This window comes from Chiloscyllium plagiosum, unplaced genomic scaffold, assembly GCF_037043375.1.
Source record: "Chiloscyllium plagiosum isolate Xiang-an unplaced genomic scaffold, Cpla_swu_hap1 HiC_scaffold_31, whole genome shotgun sequence".
Classification (NCBI taxonomy): Eukaryota; Metazoa; Chordata; class Chondrichthyes; order Orectolobiformes; family Hemiscylliidae; genus Chiloscyllium; species Chiloscyllium plagiosum.
The window spans coordinates 17,427,796-17,448,106 of record NW_028270169.1 but is presented as its reverse complement, the minus strand read 5'-3'; the positions used below and the strand labels follow the sequence as shown (position 1 = coordinate 17,448,106).

Sequence of the window (20,311 nt, the reverse complement as noted above, 5' to 3'; positions counted from 1 at the left end):
CTCTATGCTCCCTACCAACACAACCTCCCCTCCTGGCACCTTCCTCTGCCACCCCAGGAACTGCAAGAACTGCGCGCACACCTCCCCCCCCCCCACCCTCACCTCCGTCCAATGCCCAAAAGTAGCCTTTCACATACATCAAAATTTCACCTGCTCTTCCACATGTCATTTACTGTAACCATTGCTCCCAATGTGGTCTCCTCTACATTGTGGAGACAGGATGCCTACTCACAGAGTGGTTCAGAGAACGTCTCTGGGACACCCGCACCAACCAACCCCACTATCCCATGGCCAAACACTTCAACTCCCCCTCCCACTCCGCCAAGGACAAGCAGGTCCTGGGCCTCCTCCATCACCACTCCCTAATGACCCGAAGCCTGGAGGAAGAACGCCCCATCTTCCACCTTGGGACCCTGCAACCCCATGGCATCAATGTGGATTTCACCAGTTTCCACATTTTCTCTCTCCCCACCTTACCCCAAATCCAACCTTCCAACTTGGTATCACCTCCATGACCTGTCCTACCTGTCCATCTTCCTTCCCACCTATCCGCTCCGCCCTCCCCTCTGACGTTTTACCATTACCCACCACCTCCATTCACCTATTGCACTTTCATTTATCTCTCGGCTCCCAGCCTCATTCCTGATGAAGGGCTTTTGCTCGAAACGTCGATTCTCCTGCTCCTTGGATGCTACCTGACCTGCTGTGCTTTTCCAGCATCACACTCTCGACTCTGATCTCCAGCATCTGCAGTCCTCACTTTCACCACAAGATTATCTGCCTCTTCCAGGTATCAATCCAGTAAACTTCTTTCTGAACTATCTTCCTTAAAATGAGGTGATGAATGCTGTGCACAATACTCTATAGTAAAGGTCAGACCTCCTCTATGCCAGTTGTTGACCCCTCCACTCATCCCCTATTGTAAGACTCTCTGCTAAACCTTGATCCATACTTACTTAAGTGCCAGAGGAGAAATCAACCACAGAGAATTATGATCATTGTGAAACTCCAAAAACCACAGATAGGCCGATCTCACTCATCTTCAGCCTACGAATGAGCTTTCTATGTGCAATCAAATTCTCGTAAGATGCTATGGCCCACTGGGACTCAGGTGACTTTATTTTAAACCTTAAAACACACCAAAGTCCAAAAACATATGCAATCTTTGAACAATCCAATCAAAAGAGGTAGAAAGCTCACAACGCATCTGAAAAGTTGTTGAGTTGGGAAATATTTGGATCAAATTAAACCGACTTCAATCCAATTGATTTGGATCTGGAAATATTACCCTGGCCTTTCATATGCTTCAAATCACGGAGGAGAATTTCTAGTTGAGTACTTCTAAGCAATGGGAACACACACTGGGAGACCTGGCCCCAGGATCATGACCATATGATTTCATGGATGGAAAATCACCAGCTGGGAGTCTGCATTTTCCCACCATTCCCTGCCAATGTGCGCCAGGAGCAATGATGTTGACTATCTCCCTTCCAATCTCCAGTGCATCTGTGGAGTATTATTTCTCACAAGTCAACTATTGACACATACTTTCTCCCCCTGCTAGCTGCTCCAGCTGTAGTTACTGTGAAAGATGTTTAAAGAATGTTTGAGTGGAGACAAACTGGGAACAATCTCATGTTGCCATTCCTGGAGACAATCTGGGCACTGGGCAAGAGTAAATCTATTGGCCTTTCACCCCCGGGATTTGGCTTTGATGTAAACGAGCATGAGTGAAACTTCAGAAATATTTATATTTTCCATGGAAAATAATCGAGTATGAAATCCCGGCTTACAATTTAACCAAGATGTATATACTTTCTGATCGGTGCTACAAAACGGTGTTATTTAAAATGCGTTAATACCAGCGTTAAAATCATGCTGACTGGAAAAACTAGGCCTGAGTGATTGCATTCCATACATTACACTCCTATGTTCCTGGCAAAGTTTCACACTGCATCTTCAGTTTGTCTATAGGGCCACATTTCACATTTGTTTGCCAGCAATTACAGTACTCATGGCCATGTGCTCTACCAACAACTGCTGGAATAGTTGGGGGAATTTAAGATTGTTTCTCATGAAGGCTGCTGCTGCTAATTTAATTTGATCTCAGAAACAAACCAGCTGAGGCCTGCACTCTGGTTTCAATCTTAGTCCCAGTCACCTCCTCCTACTGTGTGCAACAAGCCTTGTGTCCCAGTCCAAAACCATCAGCCACTCATCCTCATTTACACGGTACCTTATCTTGGCAATCATGTTCAGTACTCTATCTTCGGCTGCGTTTTTCAATCTAGGGCCTCACATGCATCTCTATCTTCCCTTGCCGTTGAAGTAGTGACAGATCCATCAGTCATATCAGATTTACACTCTTGCTAAAACCTTCCACTCCAAACTAGCTTCACATGCCACCCCTCCACCCCCCACCAAAACCGACTTTCTTGACCACCTTCTCCATTTCTGCCATCACTGTTGGCATCCACTTTTTCCTCTATGAAGTGCTGTCAGATGTGAAAGACAGAATAGGGCAGAATATTCTGCTGCTCAGTAGTACAGAAACACCATTTATACACGTAATTGGGGTGGTGGAACAGAGAAAGCTCTGGGACCCTGTTCCACTAATAGATAATTGCAAGTTCTTGCACATTGTTATTTTTTCAGTTCTGGTTTTAAAAGCCTCTTCATCTGTTTGACAAAGAATTTGGAAAGTACCATGTGATTGTTAGAAGGTGGGTCACTCCAGCACAGGTTTATCAATGAATAGAGAAGCTGCCTCACTGCATTTGCATTAGGAGTTCTGTAACTCTGGCAACCATTAACTGTTAGTAGGACAATGGAAACAACAACATCCTAAATTATGCAAAACTGTGTTCACTGATGTACATGGACAAATACATTTGACCATATTATCTGTCTATTGCCCTGCCAACATATTGTACACCATACATCATTAAAGAGCAACCTGGAACCAAATCTCCTGGGACTGTGATATCCCAAGAGATTATGCCAGGATTACACTAGTGTCTGAGAAGTCCTAGAGTCAAAGCATCCCTGAAGCAGGGCCCAAGGTCCTACTCCAACCCCAAGACAGTGCACAGCCTCTCCCGTAATCCTCTGGATTTTCCTTCCAGTCCATGAACAAGAGTCTTTGTGTTGGCAGGTTTAGTTTTGCTCTGGTGACTATTCCCTCCTGTCACACAGCACCAATCCTACTATTTCAAGGGTCACCCCACCCCGGCTCCCAGTTCTTCCTGATATCTATAGTTCCTCCCAGAGCAGGATCCCCCAAACCACCTGATTCATCCAACCCAAGAGTTAGTTCTGCCCAGAATAGAGAAGACCCCATCCCCAATCTGTTCCTGTAATGGCAATATTTCTTGTAATGGGCAATTGGAGGTTCCACTGGATGCAAGAGATTGGTAGAATGTCCAAAGTGCTTTCCTAGAATCCCTACAGTGTGGATACCAGCCCTTTGATCCCACAGAGTAACCCACCCAGACTCATTCCCCTGCTCTATTACTCTACATTTCCCTTGATTAATGCAGCTAACCTACACATCCCTGAACACTATGGGCAATTTCCCATGGTCAATTCACCTAATATACACATCCTTGGACTATGGGTGAAAACCGGAGCACCCGGAGAAAATCCACACAGACCCGGGGAAAATGTATAAACTCCACACAGACAGTCACCCAAGGCTGGAATTGAATCTGTGTCGCTGGTGCTGAGAGGCAGCAGTGCTAACCACTCAGCCACCGTGCCACCCACTTATTCATTTTGGCCCCTTATTCATTTTTGCTATATTCATATCGAAATAGCAAATTAAAGAGACGTTGCCCTCATGCTGGGCTATTGATTTGTAGGTGAACTGAATCAGGAAGGTCTGGCTTGCTGGACAGAATTCTAATGTAACTGAAACATTTGTTTGCATTGGTTTGTATTTGAGGAACTGAGCAGTGACTGAGTTTAGAACCTGCAGCCAATATAGCTGATGTTGTTTCACAGAGCAGCGAGATTTTATATCCCTTCTCTTTGTCAAAATATTTGCATCTGTACCCAGTCAGAGTGAAAGGTAAACTGTTCCTTGATGGGTTATAAAAGCCTATTATAGGAAAGGGAGAGGACAAATCACACTCACAAAAACAAAACTTGTGGTCCCAAACACTGGACCTCCATGCTTTTTTTTGAATTCTACGGTTTAGACTCAGCATTTTCAATTATTAGCCTGTCTGTAAGTAAGAGCAGGTCCTCTCCTTTCTGATACCATTTCAAAAATAAGAGTCAGACCCTGGAAGTAAACATCAGGTTACCTAGAAGAATCCCATTGGCTGTTTTTTCTAACCTTCCTCCTTGGACGTTTAGCCCATCTTTCTTAAAGGTTTAGGCCTGCCTTGGGGTAGATATCCACTGCTATCGGGATGTGGCCACCCTGGCTGGACAAACACCTACATTCCCTCCCCAAATGCTTGAGAAGTTGGCCGTGAGCCACCTTCTGGAATCGTGATAGCCTGCTTCAGAGCTCCTGTACACCCACAGTGCTGTTGTGGAGGGAATCCCAGTGTTTTGACCCAGCGATGGTAAAAGAACAGCGATATAGTTTCAGCTCAAAATGGTGTGTGGCTTGCTGCATCTACTGTCCTTGTACTTCTAGGTGGTAGCAGTCACGTCCTTGGAAGGTGCTGTCGTAGGACCCTTGGTGAGTTACTCCAATGGGTCTTGGAGAGACCTTGCACTATGCCCCAGGGATAGAGGGAGGGGTTGTTGAATGTAGCAAATGGGATGTCAGTTTGACAGGCTGCTTTGCTCTGGATGGTATCGAGCTTCTTTAAGTGTTATTATTCCCATCATTAACCCTGTATCAATGCATTGGTGAAAGGTTTTGCCTCAGTTGTATAGCCTACACTGCAATTGGAAAGGTGGAGGAGTATGGAAGCACGTGTCATATGTGAACGTGGTCTATTCTTTTTCTAATCCAAGTGACTGCACAGGAACATTTTCCAGCAAAAGTTACTGGTGTTTCAAATGCTTCCATCACCAAGACCAGCAAACGTAAGATGATCAAGCAAGCTCTAGGCCTAGAAGCACATATGAGATGTTCTGAAATCAGAGGTTCACAAGCTCTTGAATCTTTTTTTAACTATATTTAGTATGGTAGCTTTTGCTTATTTCAACGGAGATTGTGTGGACTACATTTTAAGTTGCAGTAAAAGGTTTCCCTTTTAAATTTACCCATTTCTAGATTTATCAGGCTAAATCATTCAGCAATCATTCAGCTGAGGAAATAACAATGTTTTATCTCAGGTTGTGCTAAAATATTTCAATTTTTAAGAAGTAGAATAGACCTTTAAAGAAAAGTCTTATTTCGGAGACAGAATATCTGATCATTTTTGCTGTGGATTGGTCTCTTCTGTCAGTTCCTGTTTCAATTTGATTTCCTTAAATGATTTCTTGCAGTGGCGCATTATTTTCCCTTTGCTTCATGGTCAGGTGTTATTTAAATGTTTTAACATCTGCGTTAAAATCTTTCAACACACTTTATATTCGATGAATCAAATAATTTCTTATTGGTGATTCCCATCCAGAGATAACTTGGTCTTAGTCAATGAGGAGAACTCACCTATTCTTCTCTGAATAGGAAGACAGTACTTTGGATAAATGTCAAATCTGTAACTCATGCTTCTGAAACAGTGTCCCTTTAACGTCTGGTCCACTTTGCTAAATTAAGCCAACTGAATGTTAATGACATTTTTCCATTACAAAAGGTTTTGGTTCAGTTAAACACTCTGCTTTGTGAATCCGTGATTTCCTGCTCATCCAATCTTACTTGCAGATACCAAGTTACAGTTCTTGTCCTCCTACCAAATGAGAGTTTTGAAGAGCACAAAACCAGAGGGAGTGTTCTGGATCCATTTGTCCAACTAGGAGTTCGAACACAGTGTGGATTCTCTTACTCGTGTTTTTATTTTCATTCATTACATTGAGGGTCTATTAATCACTGAATTATGTGTCATTTTTCACGTAACATTTTCACACCTGTTTCACTTCTGCTAAACCTATTCAGCAACTACAATATAACAAGGTCAGAACCTGCATGGGCCGGGACATTAGGTTCCTTTCTGGTTGAATTTTCAGGATATCCAGACCTTTTGGAAGGTAGGGTTGGAATCAAAATTTCTGTTCATCCCCATTGGCAGGTTATACATTTGCTATTAAGTGCTTAAAATGTTTTGGGCTGGTTGAGTTTCTCAATTGTAATTGGTGGGAACATGTTTTACATTCATTAGCATGTCATGAATGCTCACTAATACCCCAGGACGCTGAAATTATTTCCAAATATCCAATCTTGTTGGACAAACACATCAGTTCACAAATTTCAGTCTATATATGAGGTATGACAATGGTAAGGTAAGATGGTAAAGTTGCCATAGTCTTACCAGACCATAGGGCTACTCTCAAGAGAGTATATAGTTTATCCTCAGGGTCATCATGCCTCTGGTGGGGAGAGGTTGAGAAGGAGAGTCTGTCAAACTGATTGCAGTCATCGTGGTAAGGTAGACCTCATCCAATGAGTATGAGCCTCTTTACTAACTTGGCTCCATCAGAAAATAGCCATTTTCTGAGTCATGGAGTCATTCTGGTGAGTGCAAATGCTTACAGTGTTAGGATTGAAGCATTTCCATGCTGATCAGCTCATGAAAAGTCTAAGTCATGAGTAATCTGGTTGATTGTTAGTAAACACTTGTGGTGTTATGAGCTCAAACTCAACAATCAACCTTTTGTTGGCATGTACTAGGCCCTTGTAAGTCTTTGGGGAGAAGTGCTACATTCCAGTTGTATTGGAAAAAAACAGAGACCTGGTGATGTGTGAACTGCTGAGAGTTGCAGCTCCTTTTATGTTTCATGGTGAATGCTGGCAGATGTGGTAAGGGACAGTACTACTGTCGTGCCTGTACGGGTCAGTGCAATGAAATGACATTCATTGACTTCCAATGAGGCATCTGCTGAAAGGTTGACACCTGGTCTTGTGTGTAACAGTCCTCTACAATGGCAACCTTCAAACATTAACTCATAGGTGCAGGAAGCATTGAGTACACAGTGACACACATCTGTGACAGGGTGCAGCAGATCATTCATGCTCTGGTTCCCACCAGAGCTAGAGCTTTCTTGAGGCACTTGGGGGCACTGACCTCCCTTGTCTATCTAGGTTGTCTTCATCACTTGGAATGGCCTCTCGATGTCTTATGGACAGCTTGGAGGAGAGCATTGCTAATGTGTGGCGCTACCTAAATTGGCACTTCCAAAACCTCTATAGAACAAAGAGGTGCATGTCTCTTAATCATTTAGGTTTGCTGTTATGATTGACCTTCAACAGCAAAGCTTGGCCTAACATGGAACAGAAGTATTTTCTTATAAACATAGAGAATCTGGAGAAACTCAACAGTTTGGCAGTATCTGTGGAGAGAAAAACAGAGTTAATGTGTCAAGTCTCATATGACTCCTCTTCAGAACAGGAAGTACGGTGCTGCCCTTTCAGGAATGGGAACACAAATCTGTTGAAAACGACAGTTTCTGGATTACCTCTGGACATTCAAACTTTCTCCTTAACGTCGGTCCCAATGATAATTTTTTTTATTCATTCATGCAATGGGGGTGTTGCTGCCTAGGCCACCATTTATTAAGTTGAGAGTGAACCCCATTGCTGTGGGTCTGGAGTCACATTTTGGGCCAGACCGGCTTAGTTTCCTTCCATAAAGGGCAATAATGAACAGATTTCCTCACAATCGACAATGGTTTCATGGTCAACATTAGACTCTTAATTCTAGATTTTTATTCAATTCAAATTCCACTGCCTTCCATGGCAGGATTCAAACCTGGCTTCCCAGAACATTACCGGCGTATCTGGATTAACAATCCAGTGATAACACTACCAGACCAACACCTCCCCAAAAATGGACCACATTGGAATCAGTTCAGGATTAGTGGACGTAAATGGAGATTGTGTCCTAATCCCTTTCAGATCCTTCCATCTGGCTGGATGTTTAGCCCATGCCTGATCTGCCATCAAACATTGGACCACTCTCTTGCATGATACTTCCCTGTCTCTAACACAGCCCAATTGTCCTGTTCCTGGGAATTAAATTACTTGCCCAACTATTTGTGCTTCTCATGTTGTGGAAGTAGCAGAGTGTTGATGTAGTAGATACATGTCAGCAGGGTATTGTCATTTCAAGTATGAGCTGTCAAACCATGAGACATTTAACAGGAAAACACTGCAATAGGTGAGGACGATCAATGTATCTGAGTGACTACAATTCAAACAAAGTAATTCATTGATGGAAACACTTAAAACATCTGGTCATGGCAGGTGCTACAGAAATGCAAAGTTTTCTTTCCTTTAGTAAGTGTCAATCACTCAGGAGAAATGCTTGTTTCTTGAAGACAGGGACACCACACAATGTATTATAATGCTGCTAATGTAGCTAATAAATCCTTCTGGATTAATTCCATCATAAGATCGTAAGGAGGCATGTTCACTGGTACAATGTTCAGCATCATTCACAACTCCTTAGATCTGAAAGCAGTCAATGTCCATCCACATCAAGACCTGGACAATATCCAGACTTGGACAGATAAGTGGAAAATAATGCTCATACCATACAAGTGCCAGGAAATGACCAGCTCCAACAAGGGAAAATTGAACCATCTCCTTTTGACATTCGATGACATTGCATTCGCTGAATCTCTCATTGGCAACATCCTGGGGAGTTACCATTGACCTGAAACTGGACCAGCCATGTAAATATGGTTACTATTATAAAAGCAGATCAGAGGTTAGGAATTCTGTGGTAAGTGACTCAGCCCCCCTGACCATCCCAAAACTTGTGCATTATTGACAAGGCACAGGTCAGGAAAGTGATGAAATATTCCCTGTTTTCCAGAATGAGTGCAGCTCCACCGACTCACAAAAATGTAACACCATCCAGGACAAAACAGGTGGAAACAGATGAGGTGGAAGGAAGGAATTGCAGGATGATGCATGTTGACAGCATAAAATCCAGCTGACAATAATGGGGTTAAGTGAAGTTGATGAAACAGAAGCTAATAGTCAAAGGAATGAGGAGATCACAGGGCATTATAGCACTAATATGAATGTGTCAAATGCAGGGAAAGGTAATGAATGGATTTAAAGTGCAACAATCAAGTGAATCACACTGCCTCATTCAAAGGTTACTGACTTAGTTAACCATTGATATATTATTTTTTGAAAAAAGGGAAGAGTCAGGTTTACTGGTACTACTGCTACACATGCTATGGGTGTGTACAGCTGGAAGTCAAGGGTGGGGTTGCACTTCCTGGTAGCTATTCTTTAAATCTGCAGAAGTTATCTGATGGTGTAAAAGTGCAATTACTGAAAAGTCAGTCAACTTTAAACACATCCATCCAACACTTGAAAACAGATGGCTATTGCACCATTGAAAGCATCTCCACACTGGGTGATATACAGGGGTCAATCTTATGGTATTTTGGCTAAGTGCCATTTTGGCAAGTGTCATCGTGTCAAGACACTATGAATTGCTAGTTCTGTGGACAATTCATGCCAATCCCAAATTGGCATTTGTAACCATGAGAGGACCCACAGAAGAGGATGAAATTATGTACAGCTTTGATATATGTGAATAATGCAGGGTTTTCCACAGTAAGATAAAAATTAGCAGATACTATTAAGGCTTCAATCTGGGTGTCTTATGTTGTACAACTCTAAATATTGTAGGATCCTGAATTGTCACTCACAGACTTCCACTCTGCTTGGCCAGTGACTATGTTAAATGTAGCAAACACAAATGCTTCAAACTAGAGGCAAGAGCAATGCAATTGTATTGAGTCAGGGCAGGCAGAGGCAGAATTTGAGAGTGAAGGTTCATCCAGGTCTCACCATGCACTTCCTGAGTATCAATGCGGTTTTGGCAAGGGAATTCAGTTCCCGGAAAATCCAGGCCCAGATCTAAAACTGTGGCAGTCAGATAAAGTTCACACAATGACAGACAACATTGTACATGTCTATTGCCACATAATTTTCGCAGTGTGGTACTTGTCCCATTAAAACGAAGCATTCTATTTGTGGAGATAAAGGAACTAATTTGAAATGGGAAATCAGAAGCTTGAAGATGTCCAGTGGGTCGCAAGATAAAGTCAGATAAAGAGGCCCATTTGATTTCCCCTTTTCAAAATATCACCCTCCTTGTTTTCATGTTATAGCATTCAGCTGTTTCTTAAGTGAATTCAGGTCACGCTGACTGGAATGTATTCACCATGTACTATCAATCATGCCATTGCAGTTACCCCGATGCACTGGGGTGTGACAGCATTTCCGATTCCCTCTCTATTACAAAAAATCTCTGTCTAATTCACTGTACGTAGTGGACTCAGGTGATCCATCCAACCTAACTAGTCATTTCAGCTCCAGGACATCTCTGCAGGTGTTCCTCAGGGGAGTGTCCTAGGCCCAACCCTCTTCAGTTGCTTCATCAATGGCCTTCCCTTCATCATAATGTAGGAAGTGGGAATGCTCACTGATAATTGCACAATGTTCAGCACCATTCGCGACTCCTCAGATATTGAAGTAGTCCGTGCCCAAATTTAGTAAGACCTGGAAAATGTTCAGGTTTGGTTGACAAGTGGCAAGGAACACTCACGCCAAATGAATGCCAGGCAATGACTATCTCTAACAAAGAGGGAAGCTAACCATCACTCTTTGATATTCAATGGCACTACCATCACTGAATCCCCAATATAAATATCCTGGGGGTTACCATTAACCTGAAACTGAACAGGATTAGTCATAGGAGAAAGTGAGGACTGCAGATCTGGAGATCAGAGCTGAAAAATGTGTTGCTGGAAAAGCGCAGCAGGTCAGGCAGCATCAAAGGAATAGGAGAATCAACGAGAATCCTGAAGAAGGGCTTATGTCCGAAATGTCGATTCTCCTGCTCCTTTGGTGCTGCCTGACCTGCTGCGCTTTTCCAGCAGGATTAGTCATATAAATATAGTGGCTTAAGGAGCAGTTCAGTGGCTTGGAATTGAGTAACTCACCTTCTGACTTCCCAAAACCTGTTCACCATCTACAAACCACAAGTCAGGAGTGCCTGGATAATTGCAGTTCCAACATCACTTCCACAGCTTGACACAATCCAGTACAAAGCAACCCGCTTGATTGGCACCACATGCACAAACATCCACTCCCTCCATAATGATGCTCAGTGCTAGGTTCGTGTATCAGGTACATGATGCACTGCAGAAATTCACTAAGGCTCCTTAGGCAATGCTTTCCAAACACATGACCACCACCATCCAGGAGGGAAAAAGCAGCAAATACATGGGAACACCACCACCTGCAAGTTCCCCTCCAAACCACTCACCATTCTGATTTGGAAATATATCGCTGTTCCTTTAGTGTCACTGGGTCAAAATCCTGGAATTCCCTTCAGAATGTAACTGTGGGTCAACCTACACCAAATGGACTGCAGCACAAGGAGGCAGAACACCACCATCTTTCCAAGAGCAGTTAGGGATTGGAAATGCTGACCCACCCACATCCCATAAATGAATGAAGAAAAACATTATAAATACAAGTTCCCTCTATTTCTGTTCCCAGGCCACGTGACAGTCACCTACATGGCTGGAGGCTGGGAAGAAGAGGGAGTGGCGAGAAGCCTTCATTCAACTTTTCCCCCCTCCAATACTGTACAGGGATTTGGCCTCACTTCAACTTAGAGTGGCACTGTGCAGCTCAGATCAGAAACACAACAAGGTCATTCAGGGGAGTTGAATCATCATCATCTCAAACTGTGGGGCTGCTCATTGCATTGCTGATTATAAATGATAGGGAAAGCAATGTCACTTTTACCATCGGCTATATATCTGCATCCTTTTATGTTAATAAACTTGACAACCATCCAAATGTATTTCGTCAGGAAAATGAGACACCATTTGTTGGCTGACAATAATACATCAGACAGTTTATGAAATTTGCACTGAATTATTAATTCAGAGGAGCTTCGGTGTCACCTGTAGGTGTTGGAATACTAGCTACAAATTCTTTTTGTGCGATACAAATAAGAAAGGTGATTTTTTATTATCCTCTCCACAAAATAACCTGCAAATCACAATCTCGTGATGACTATTGCATTGAATTGGATTTGCACTGATACTTTGCCGGAGCAGTCAGATTTTACTTTGGAGTCAAGATAATTGCCAGCAAATTCCTTGGGCTTTCTCCCGATCTGGTAAAAGCCACAGGCTTAAAAGGTGGAGGAAAAGGCAAGAAACATTCCTAGCTAGAGTTTGGCAGGCCATTTTGACCATGGGAGCATCACAATGAAGTCAGTTTCTCTAACAGCTGCATTTTGTTAGCACACAACACTGGATAGAAATTGGGAAGAGAAACCCAACAACAACTTACACTTATATAGCAAGTTTGAAAGAACTGCTGAAGCTTAAATCAGAAATGAAAACAGAAGTTGCTAGAAAAGCTTAGCAGGTCTGGCAGCATCCATGGAGAGGAATCAGAGTGAGTGACACAGTGGTTAGCACTGCTGCCTCACAGCGCTACAGACCCAGGTTCAATTCCTGCCTCAGGCGACTGACTGTGTGGAAGTTGAACATGTCTGTGTAGGTTTCCTCCCACAGTCCAAAAATGTGCAGGTTAGGTGAATTGACCATGCTAAGTTGCCCATAGTGTTAGGGGAACGTGTCTGAGTGGGTTGCGCTTTGGCAGGTTGGTATGGACTTGTTGGGCCAAAGGGCCTGTTTCCACATTGTAAGTAATCTAATCTTAACGTTTTGGATCCAGTGACCCTTTCTCAAAACTGTTCTGAGGAAGGGTCACTGGACCTGAAACGTTAATTCTCTCCACAGATACTGCCAGAACCGCTGGGTTTTTCCAGCAATTTCTGTTTTTGCTACGCTTATATCGTACCTTCAATGTGATACTCATAGAGTCATAGAGAATGACAGCACAGAACGTGATAAAGAAATTTAAGAAACTTCACAGCAGAGTCATTATAAAACAGAATATGACACCCAGCTACTCAAACAGAAGGCAAATATTGCTCAACGGTCTGAGGAGTGCTTTAAAGACAGAAACTAATGTAGAGAGGTGGCAACATTTAAGGGGAGAATTTCTGGGCCACTGATGGTGGAGAGATTAGATTTGGGGATAGACAGAGGACAGAATTAGATGACAGCAGAATGATGTGAGACTGGAAGATGGCCACAGAGATAGCGAGGGGCAGATACTTTTAATGAATCTGTCCAAATACTTAAAGTCACACCTCTGGAACAGGTGGGACTTGAACCCAGAGCTCCTGGCTCAGAGGTAGGGACACTACCACCACACTCCAGAAGAAGGGTGAGGGCCGGGGTTAAGACTTATTTTAAGCCAGGAATGCTGAGGCCAAGTTCAGCTGTTTCAATCAGTGAAACAAACCAAAGATCTGCAGACCCTGAAGATCTGAAACAAGAACAGTAATTGCTGGAGAGACTCAGCAGGTCTGGCAACACCGGTGGGGAGAAAGTGGAGTTAATGCATCCAATCCGGGGACTGCTGAGTTTTTCCAGCATTTCTGTTTTATTTCTGATCAGTTTACCGGTGATTTCCTTATCCATGCTACTTAACTATGATCTGCCTGTATTGCTCGCTTTTCACTGTGCCTCGGCACACGTGACAATAAATTCAATATCCGACCTCAGCCAAACAGGATCGGTTTTTTAAAACAGTTCTGTTCTCTTTGACTCACTGGCGGGTGGGACATTTAACTAGCGCCTGACACTTAACAAAACAGAGACCTGCTGCAGCAGCCGGGTCACTGTACCCTCATGACTTTTATCAGTGTGTTCCTCTTCCAGCCTCTGATGCTGCTGCACAGGACACAGATGGTTGATGTCTCTTTTAAAACGACCGGGAGAAAACAGGAGAAAAGGTATTGGAAAGAGAGAGAGAGAGAGAAAGCAAGAAAAAGGGAAAACCAGTCACAACTTAAGAATAACACTCACCATCCGAAACCCCCAAATGAAACGCTTCGCTTTCTTCGGAACATTGTTGCAGGACGTCAGTTCAGTGCAGAGTGTGTTTGACAGACAGCCTGAGAGTGTATGAAGCTTTAATTCAGTCAAACGGTGCTGGTCGTCTGATGTGATGTACAACCAAGCTTCCAATTCTTCACCGCTTGAACCAATCAAGCAGGAAATCTATTTGCACCACTTCCTGTAACTTTCTGTATAAGTCGTTTCACTGTGTCAAAAATTAAAATCAGCTTTGCTTATATTTTGTTTTGGTTTCCCACACCCTGGGGAGGCGGGGCTCACCTGGCTTCAGCACTAGGTTTTAAAACAAGAGAAAAGCCCCATCAATTCCTCCATTCTCATTTAAATTCACACGCAAAAGAAAGAAACTCAAAAACAAAAACCCCACATTTTCCTTTGATCGGAGTAATCAGGGAAAGCTCTTTTGTGTTGTGGTGTTGGTCGATTTTAAAAGTTGAACGCACTGCATCGCTTTCTTCTAACACCGTGCAACGACTGTGACTAAACTTGGCCGTTCAAGAAAACAGAGGGAAAAAAGCAAGAAACTTTGGGATGTTTTATTCACATTTGCCGCAAAAACAGGCAACGATGACATGGGGCAAAGCTGTTTCCTTTTACCCCGCGGCTAGAGGACAAGCTTGTGTTTTATTTCACCTTAAACCTTGGGACTATAGCTTACAATGTGGGCCTTATCAGGCCATGAGGGTATATACAGTAAGTACATATGCTCGGCTTTCAGCACCATTGGTCAATGTTGCCTTCCACCAGTGACGGTGGTGAAGTGTTACAGTTCACTGGGGTCCCAGTGGCTTTGGCAAGATGTCCTCACTACATAAGACCTTATGATGTAGAGGCAGAAATAGGCGATTCAGCCCATCGAGTTTGCTAGGTCATTCAATGAAATCATGGCTGTTCTGATAAATCTCAACTCCACTTTCCTGCCTTTTCCCATAAAACCTGATTCCCTTACTGTTTAATAATCTGTCTATCTCAGTCTTAAATGTACTTAATGATCCAGCACCCACAGCACACAGTGGTAAGGAATTCTACGAATTCACTGCCTTTTGAGAGAAGGAATTTCTCCTCGTCTCTGTCTTAAATGTGTAACCCCTTACCCTGAGATGATGCCCTCAGGTTCTAGACTCTCCCACAAGGGGAAACCATCTTTCCCCATCTACACTGTCAAGTCCTCTAAGAATCTTATATGTTTCAATAAGGTCCTCTGTCATTCTTCTATATTAGAGAGTTTTGAGAAGATTTGTAACTCAGGTTGAGATTCTGGTTTTGGTTTTCGGATGTTTTGTCACCAAAATGACGTCACCACAGGAAATGACATCACAAACCCAAGGCAACCTAAACACATAAATAGAAAGCGGGCCATGCCACCAGTGCTTTATCTGGAGGCTCACTGATGATGTTACCTAGTATGGTGACGAAACATCTGAAAACAAACCTTCCAGCTCAGCGAGCAAACCTACATCCAATTCTTCTATATTCCAACATGGCCCAATCCATTCAGCCTCTCCTCCCAAATCAAGCCTCCCTTACCTGGTATCAGTCTCTGATGCCATTATATCTTTCCTCAGATAAGGGGCCCCAACATTGTTCCCTGTATAGTACCTGTGGTCAGACTAGCATCTTGTAAAGTTTTAGCAAAATCTCCCCACTTTTATACTCCATTTTCTTTGAAATAGCCAACATTCCCTTTGCCATACCTATATCCAATGAACTTGGATGTTTGCTTTTCGTGAATCGTGTATGAGGACTCCCTAATCCCTCTACTCCGTACATTTCTGCAGTCTTTCTCTATTTGAATAACATTCAGCTCCTCTATTCTTCCTGCAAAAGTGCATAATTTCACATCTTCCCACATTATATTCCATTGGGCAAGCTTTTGCCTTCTCACTTAACCTGTCTGTGTCCCCTTGCAGATGCAATGTCTGCAGTGTCCTGTAACATCCATGTTGCAATTGAGAGCTCTAGATAGTGATGGTAAAGGCACTAATGTTCTTCTAATCACACGGCTCACCATGAATCTCTCCCATCCTCCATTGCAGTATGTTGGAAAGGTTTGCAGTTTCATATACAACCTGTTTGGTCGTGTAATGAACACAACTTCCATTGCCATCAAGTCCCAGGTGAATCTGCAGTGTCTGACCCAAAGGCTCAGGGGCTACCCACTGCATCACAAGACTCACACTCAGTATCAAAGGTGCCCTGAAGTACAGCATGTCTCCCAAACCCACAACATCCATCACCAAGAAGGACATGGGCAACAGATGCATGGGCTCAGCCCCCAACTTCTAGTTCGCCTTCAAATACTCATTGTCCTGACTTGGAATGATATTGCCATTCATTCACTGTTGCTGTGTCAAAATCCGAGAACTCCCTTCCCAACAGCATAGTGGCTATCCATAAACACAGCAGTTCAAGAAGGCAGCTCACCACAACCCTCCCGAGGGCAATTAGGGTTGGGCAACAAATGGTGATCTAGCCAGTGACACCCACATTCTGAGAATGAATAAAATAACATTTATAAGAGATGGAGCTTTATCTAATCTTGTAAACAGGGCAGCCAATTTCTCTTTAACTCCAAACAAAATTAATGTATTTATCTCCTCCTCCATTCCAACAGGTATAACGCTCTAAATAGGTTGTGACTCTAATCTCTAGCATGTAGACTGATGGGCAGTCAAATTGAAGGATTTATACTGATTGAGGGGGTTTGATAGGATTGTTCTGGACAGCATCCTTCCCCTTATGGGGAAGTCCAAAGCTAAGGGTCATACGCTTGATTGTAACTAGAAAATCCAATTCTGGATTCAGAAGAAACTTGTTTTCCCAGAGTGTTACTGACCACCATACGAAATGGTTTAAAAGAATAGCATAGATGCATAGTTTGGGTGAAGACTGGGACAACACTACCATTATAGGGCAAGCGAAACAAAGAACAGCCAGGGAATTCCTAGAAGCATGGCACTCATCCACAAACTCCATCAACAAACACATCGACCTGGACCCAATATACTGGCCACTACAGTGGACAGCTGAAACTGACAACCGGAAGCGGCAGGGACAGGCCACTATAAATGCCGGAGGAAACACCACAGAAGCGCTTCACAGGAGGCTCCCAAGCACTGAGGATGTCACCTAGACAGGGGACGAAACGTTTGCAACAAAAAATTCCAGCTCGGCGAACAGAACCACAACAGCATAGATGCATTCCAGGGAGAGCCAGATAAATACATAAAGGAGAAAATAATCAAAGGATATTTTGAGACGACAAAATTTCGGAAGATGGGGAAGGTCTAATTTGGACCAGTTGGGCTAGATAGTCTATTTCTGTGCTGAACATGTTAAATAATCTGTCATACATCATGCTTTGACCACAGGACAGACAGAGGATGTTAATACTCTACTCTTAATCTCTATTGAAATCATTTTAATCTAAAGTTTAATGTCATGCAACTGAGGCAAGGCTGGTGCAGTCATGTGCTACATGAGCCCTTCAGCGTACTGTGCCATTGTGCAGTTAAGTGTGGATTGCTTTCATGTATCAAAACTTTAAAGGCTTTAAGATTTTACAATCTAGACATTTTTCTTTTGGCACTTTTTAAATTCCTTCATTTTTTGTAAATTCTGGTTTTGTATTTTGTATTTTAAGATGGCACCAGAAATGGCAACTTTGTACATTTTTCACTATACTCCTGTATTTCTGTACGTCAGTAGAGTCCTAGAGTCATAGAGAGGTACAACATGGAAACAGATCCTTTGGTCTAACCCATCCATGCCAACCAGATATCCCAACCCAATCGAGTCCCACCTGCCAGTACCTGGCCCATATCCCTCCAAACCCTTCCTATTCATATACCCATCCAAATGCTCTTAAATGTTGCAATTGTACCACCTCCACCACTTACTCTGGCAGCTCATTCCATACACGCACCACCCTTTGCGTAAAAAAGTTGCCCCTTAGGTCTCTTTTATATCCTTCCCCTCTTACCCTAAACCTATGCCCTCTAGTTACATGTGACAATAACATTTAATCCCAAAGTAAGCTGGAAAGATAATAACTGATTTGCTTCATGAACTACCAACTTACCTGTTCATTTCTGTGTCCCCTATTTTGAAGCTATTTACATTCACTGTTGGGCTATAACTTCCTAGACAAGTTGGCAGAATGACCAATAATACTGTCTCTTCAAATAAAAGCAAAATACTATGGATGCTGGAAATGTGAACCAGACAATGAGAATCCTGGAGAATTGCAGCTGGTCTGGCAGCATCTGTGGAGAGAGAAACTGAGTCAGCGTTTCAAGTTCAGTATGACGTCTTCAGAACAGAACAAGTCTGAGCAAGTCATACCAGATTCTAAACATTAACTTTGGTGCATAATCCTAGCTGTGCCTATTTTTGTCCTCGGTGAATATCCAGACATCTACTTTCCACTGTGAACGTTGCATGGGAACACTGACTGTTTTTCCTTTCCTCCAGTCAACCCCAGCTGTCATTACCTAACTTAACATAGAGTCATAGAGTCACACAGTATGGAACCAGACCCTTCGGTCATCCAGTCCTTACTGACCATAATTCCAAACTAAAATATTTGGTTATTTTCTACAGAATTCCCACGTTCTGACCTGCTTTTGTAGCTACAGTATTTACATAGTAGGCCTACTTAAGCTTCTGGTCAGTACTAACCCCCAGGGTAATTAGTGATTGTAATACAATTGACTGTTAAGAGATGGTTAGACTTTCTCTGGTTGGAGATGGTTAATGCTTGGTACATCTGTGGCACAAATGTTGCTTGCAAGGTAAGGAAGTATTCCTATTGGACATAGGGCTTCCTTTTCAAAATCCTGTAGAGTGGGGAAGATTGGAGAAACTGCAGAAGGGTTCCAAATGGAAATTGTACAATGGAAGAAAATACAGAATTGATTTTTCTGGTTTTAAACCTCAGTCAAGAAGCTCATATTATTGGGATTTTACCTATAACCCATAATTACACTCTAAGTAACTAAGCTTTTCAGCTTCATTCACATCTGAAATCTTTACATATATTTCCATGCCATATGACTTTATGGCTATGATTTATTCTTGAGGCTTGTCACTATACAGTTTAATGATAAGTGTGATGCACAACTACGAAATCCACCATGAGTGACCCTTAAATTAGACTGAAGTTTTTAATGAGGTGACTGTCTAGTGGCATTATCGCTGGACTGTTAATCCAGACCCCAGATCTGGGGACCTGGGTTTGAATCCTGCCATGTTAGATGGTGAAATTTGAATTCAATAAAAATCTCGAATTAAGAACAAAAATAGAACTTGATGAAAAAGCTCAGCAGGTCTGGCAGCATCTGTGGAGAGAAATCAGAGTTAACGCTTCAGGTTGAGTGACCCTTTCTCAGAGCTCCGACCTCAGTTCTCTCGACCTGAAATGTTAACTCTGGTTTCTCTTTACAGATGCTGCCAGACCTGCTGAGCTTTTACACCAACTTCTGTTTATGTTTCTGATTTACAGCATCCACAGTTCTTCTGGTTTTCACCTGAAATTAAGAATCTCATGATGACCATGAGTTGATTGTCAGAAAACCCATCTGGTTCATTACTGCCCTTTTGGAATCTGCCATCCTGACCTGGTCCGTCCTGCATGTGACTCCAAAAATGCGGTTGACTTTTAACTGTGACAATTAAAGGTGGGCAATAAATGCTGGCCTAACTAGTGACACCGACATAAAGGAAAAAAATAAGTAAAGGACAGGATAGGGGACATTAATCTGCCTTAACCACTGTTTGATCCACCTTCCAAACACAAGCCTCATTACTTGGATAGTAAGTAAACAGTAAATATATAGTGCTTCGTGTTTCCTTGTTTCACTCTCCCCCATTGTCAGCTACATTATGTACAGACTGTACCATGCAGCCTGCTTACAAACCATACAGAGCACAATTGGAAAATATTTCTAATGTCCAAATGAGATCAAGAGTCCAGAATCTGTGATAACTAGATTTTAACTACACCCATCCAGTAACTCTAACAGTGGATTGTTTCCAATTCTTTTCTAATTCTTTTCTATGTTTTCTATACTGTAGTGGAAGTTGCACTGAAAATGTCATAGCTTTTATTGGAAGTGCCGGAATCTACACAGATCTACACAACTCTCCAAGGATCTGGAGTTTCTAAAAATACAGCTTCATCTCTGAGACACTGCAAACGCTGGAGAAAAAA

At 42.7% G+C, this 20,311-nt stretch overlaps 1 protein-coding gene across 1 annotated transcript in view; it reads right to left on the bottom strand.

The window, feature by feature from the left end:
- The window catches only part of LOC122563963 (rap1 GTPase-activating protein 2), a 313,908-nt gene extending 299,599 nt beyond the window's left edge, over nt 1–14,309 (bottom strand). The window contains exon 1 of the mRNA XM_043718318.2: nt 14,050–14,309. Within this exon, the coding sequence (XP_043574253.1) occupies nt 14,050–14,093 (44 nt within the window). The 5' untranslated portion in view covers nt 14,094–14,309. The remainder of the gene's footprint in view (nt 1–14,049) is intronic.
- Nucleotides 14,310–20,311: the final 6,002 nt, after the last annotated feature.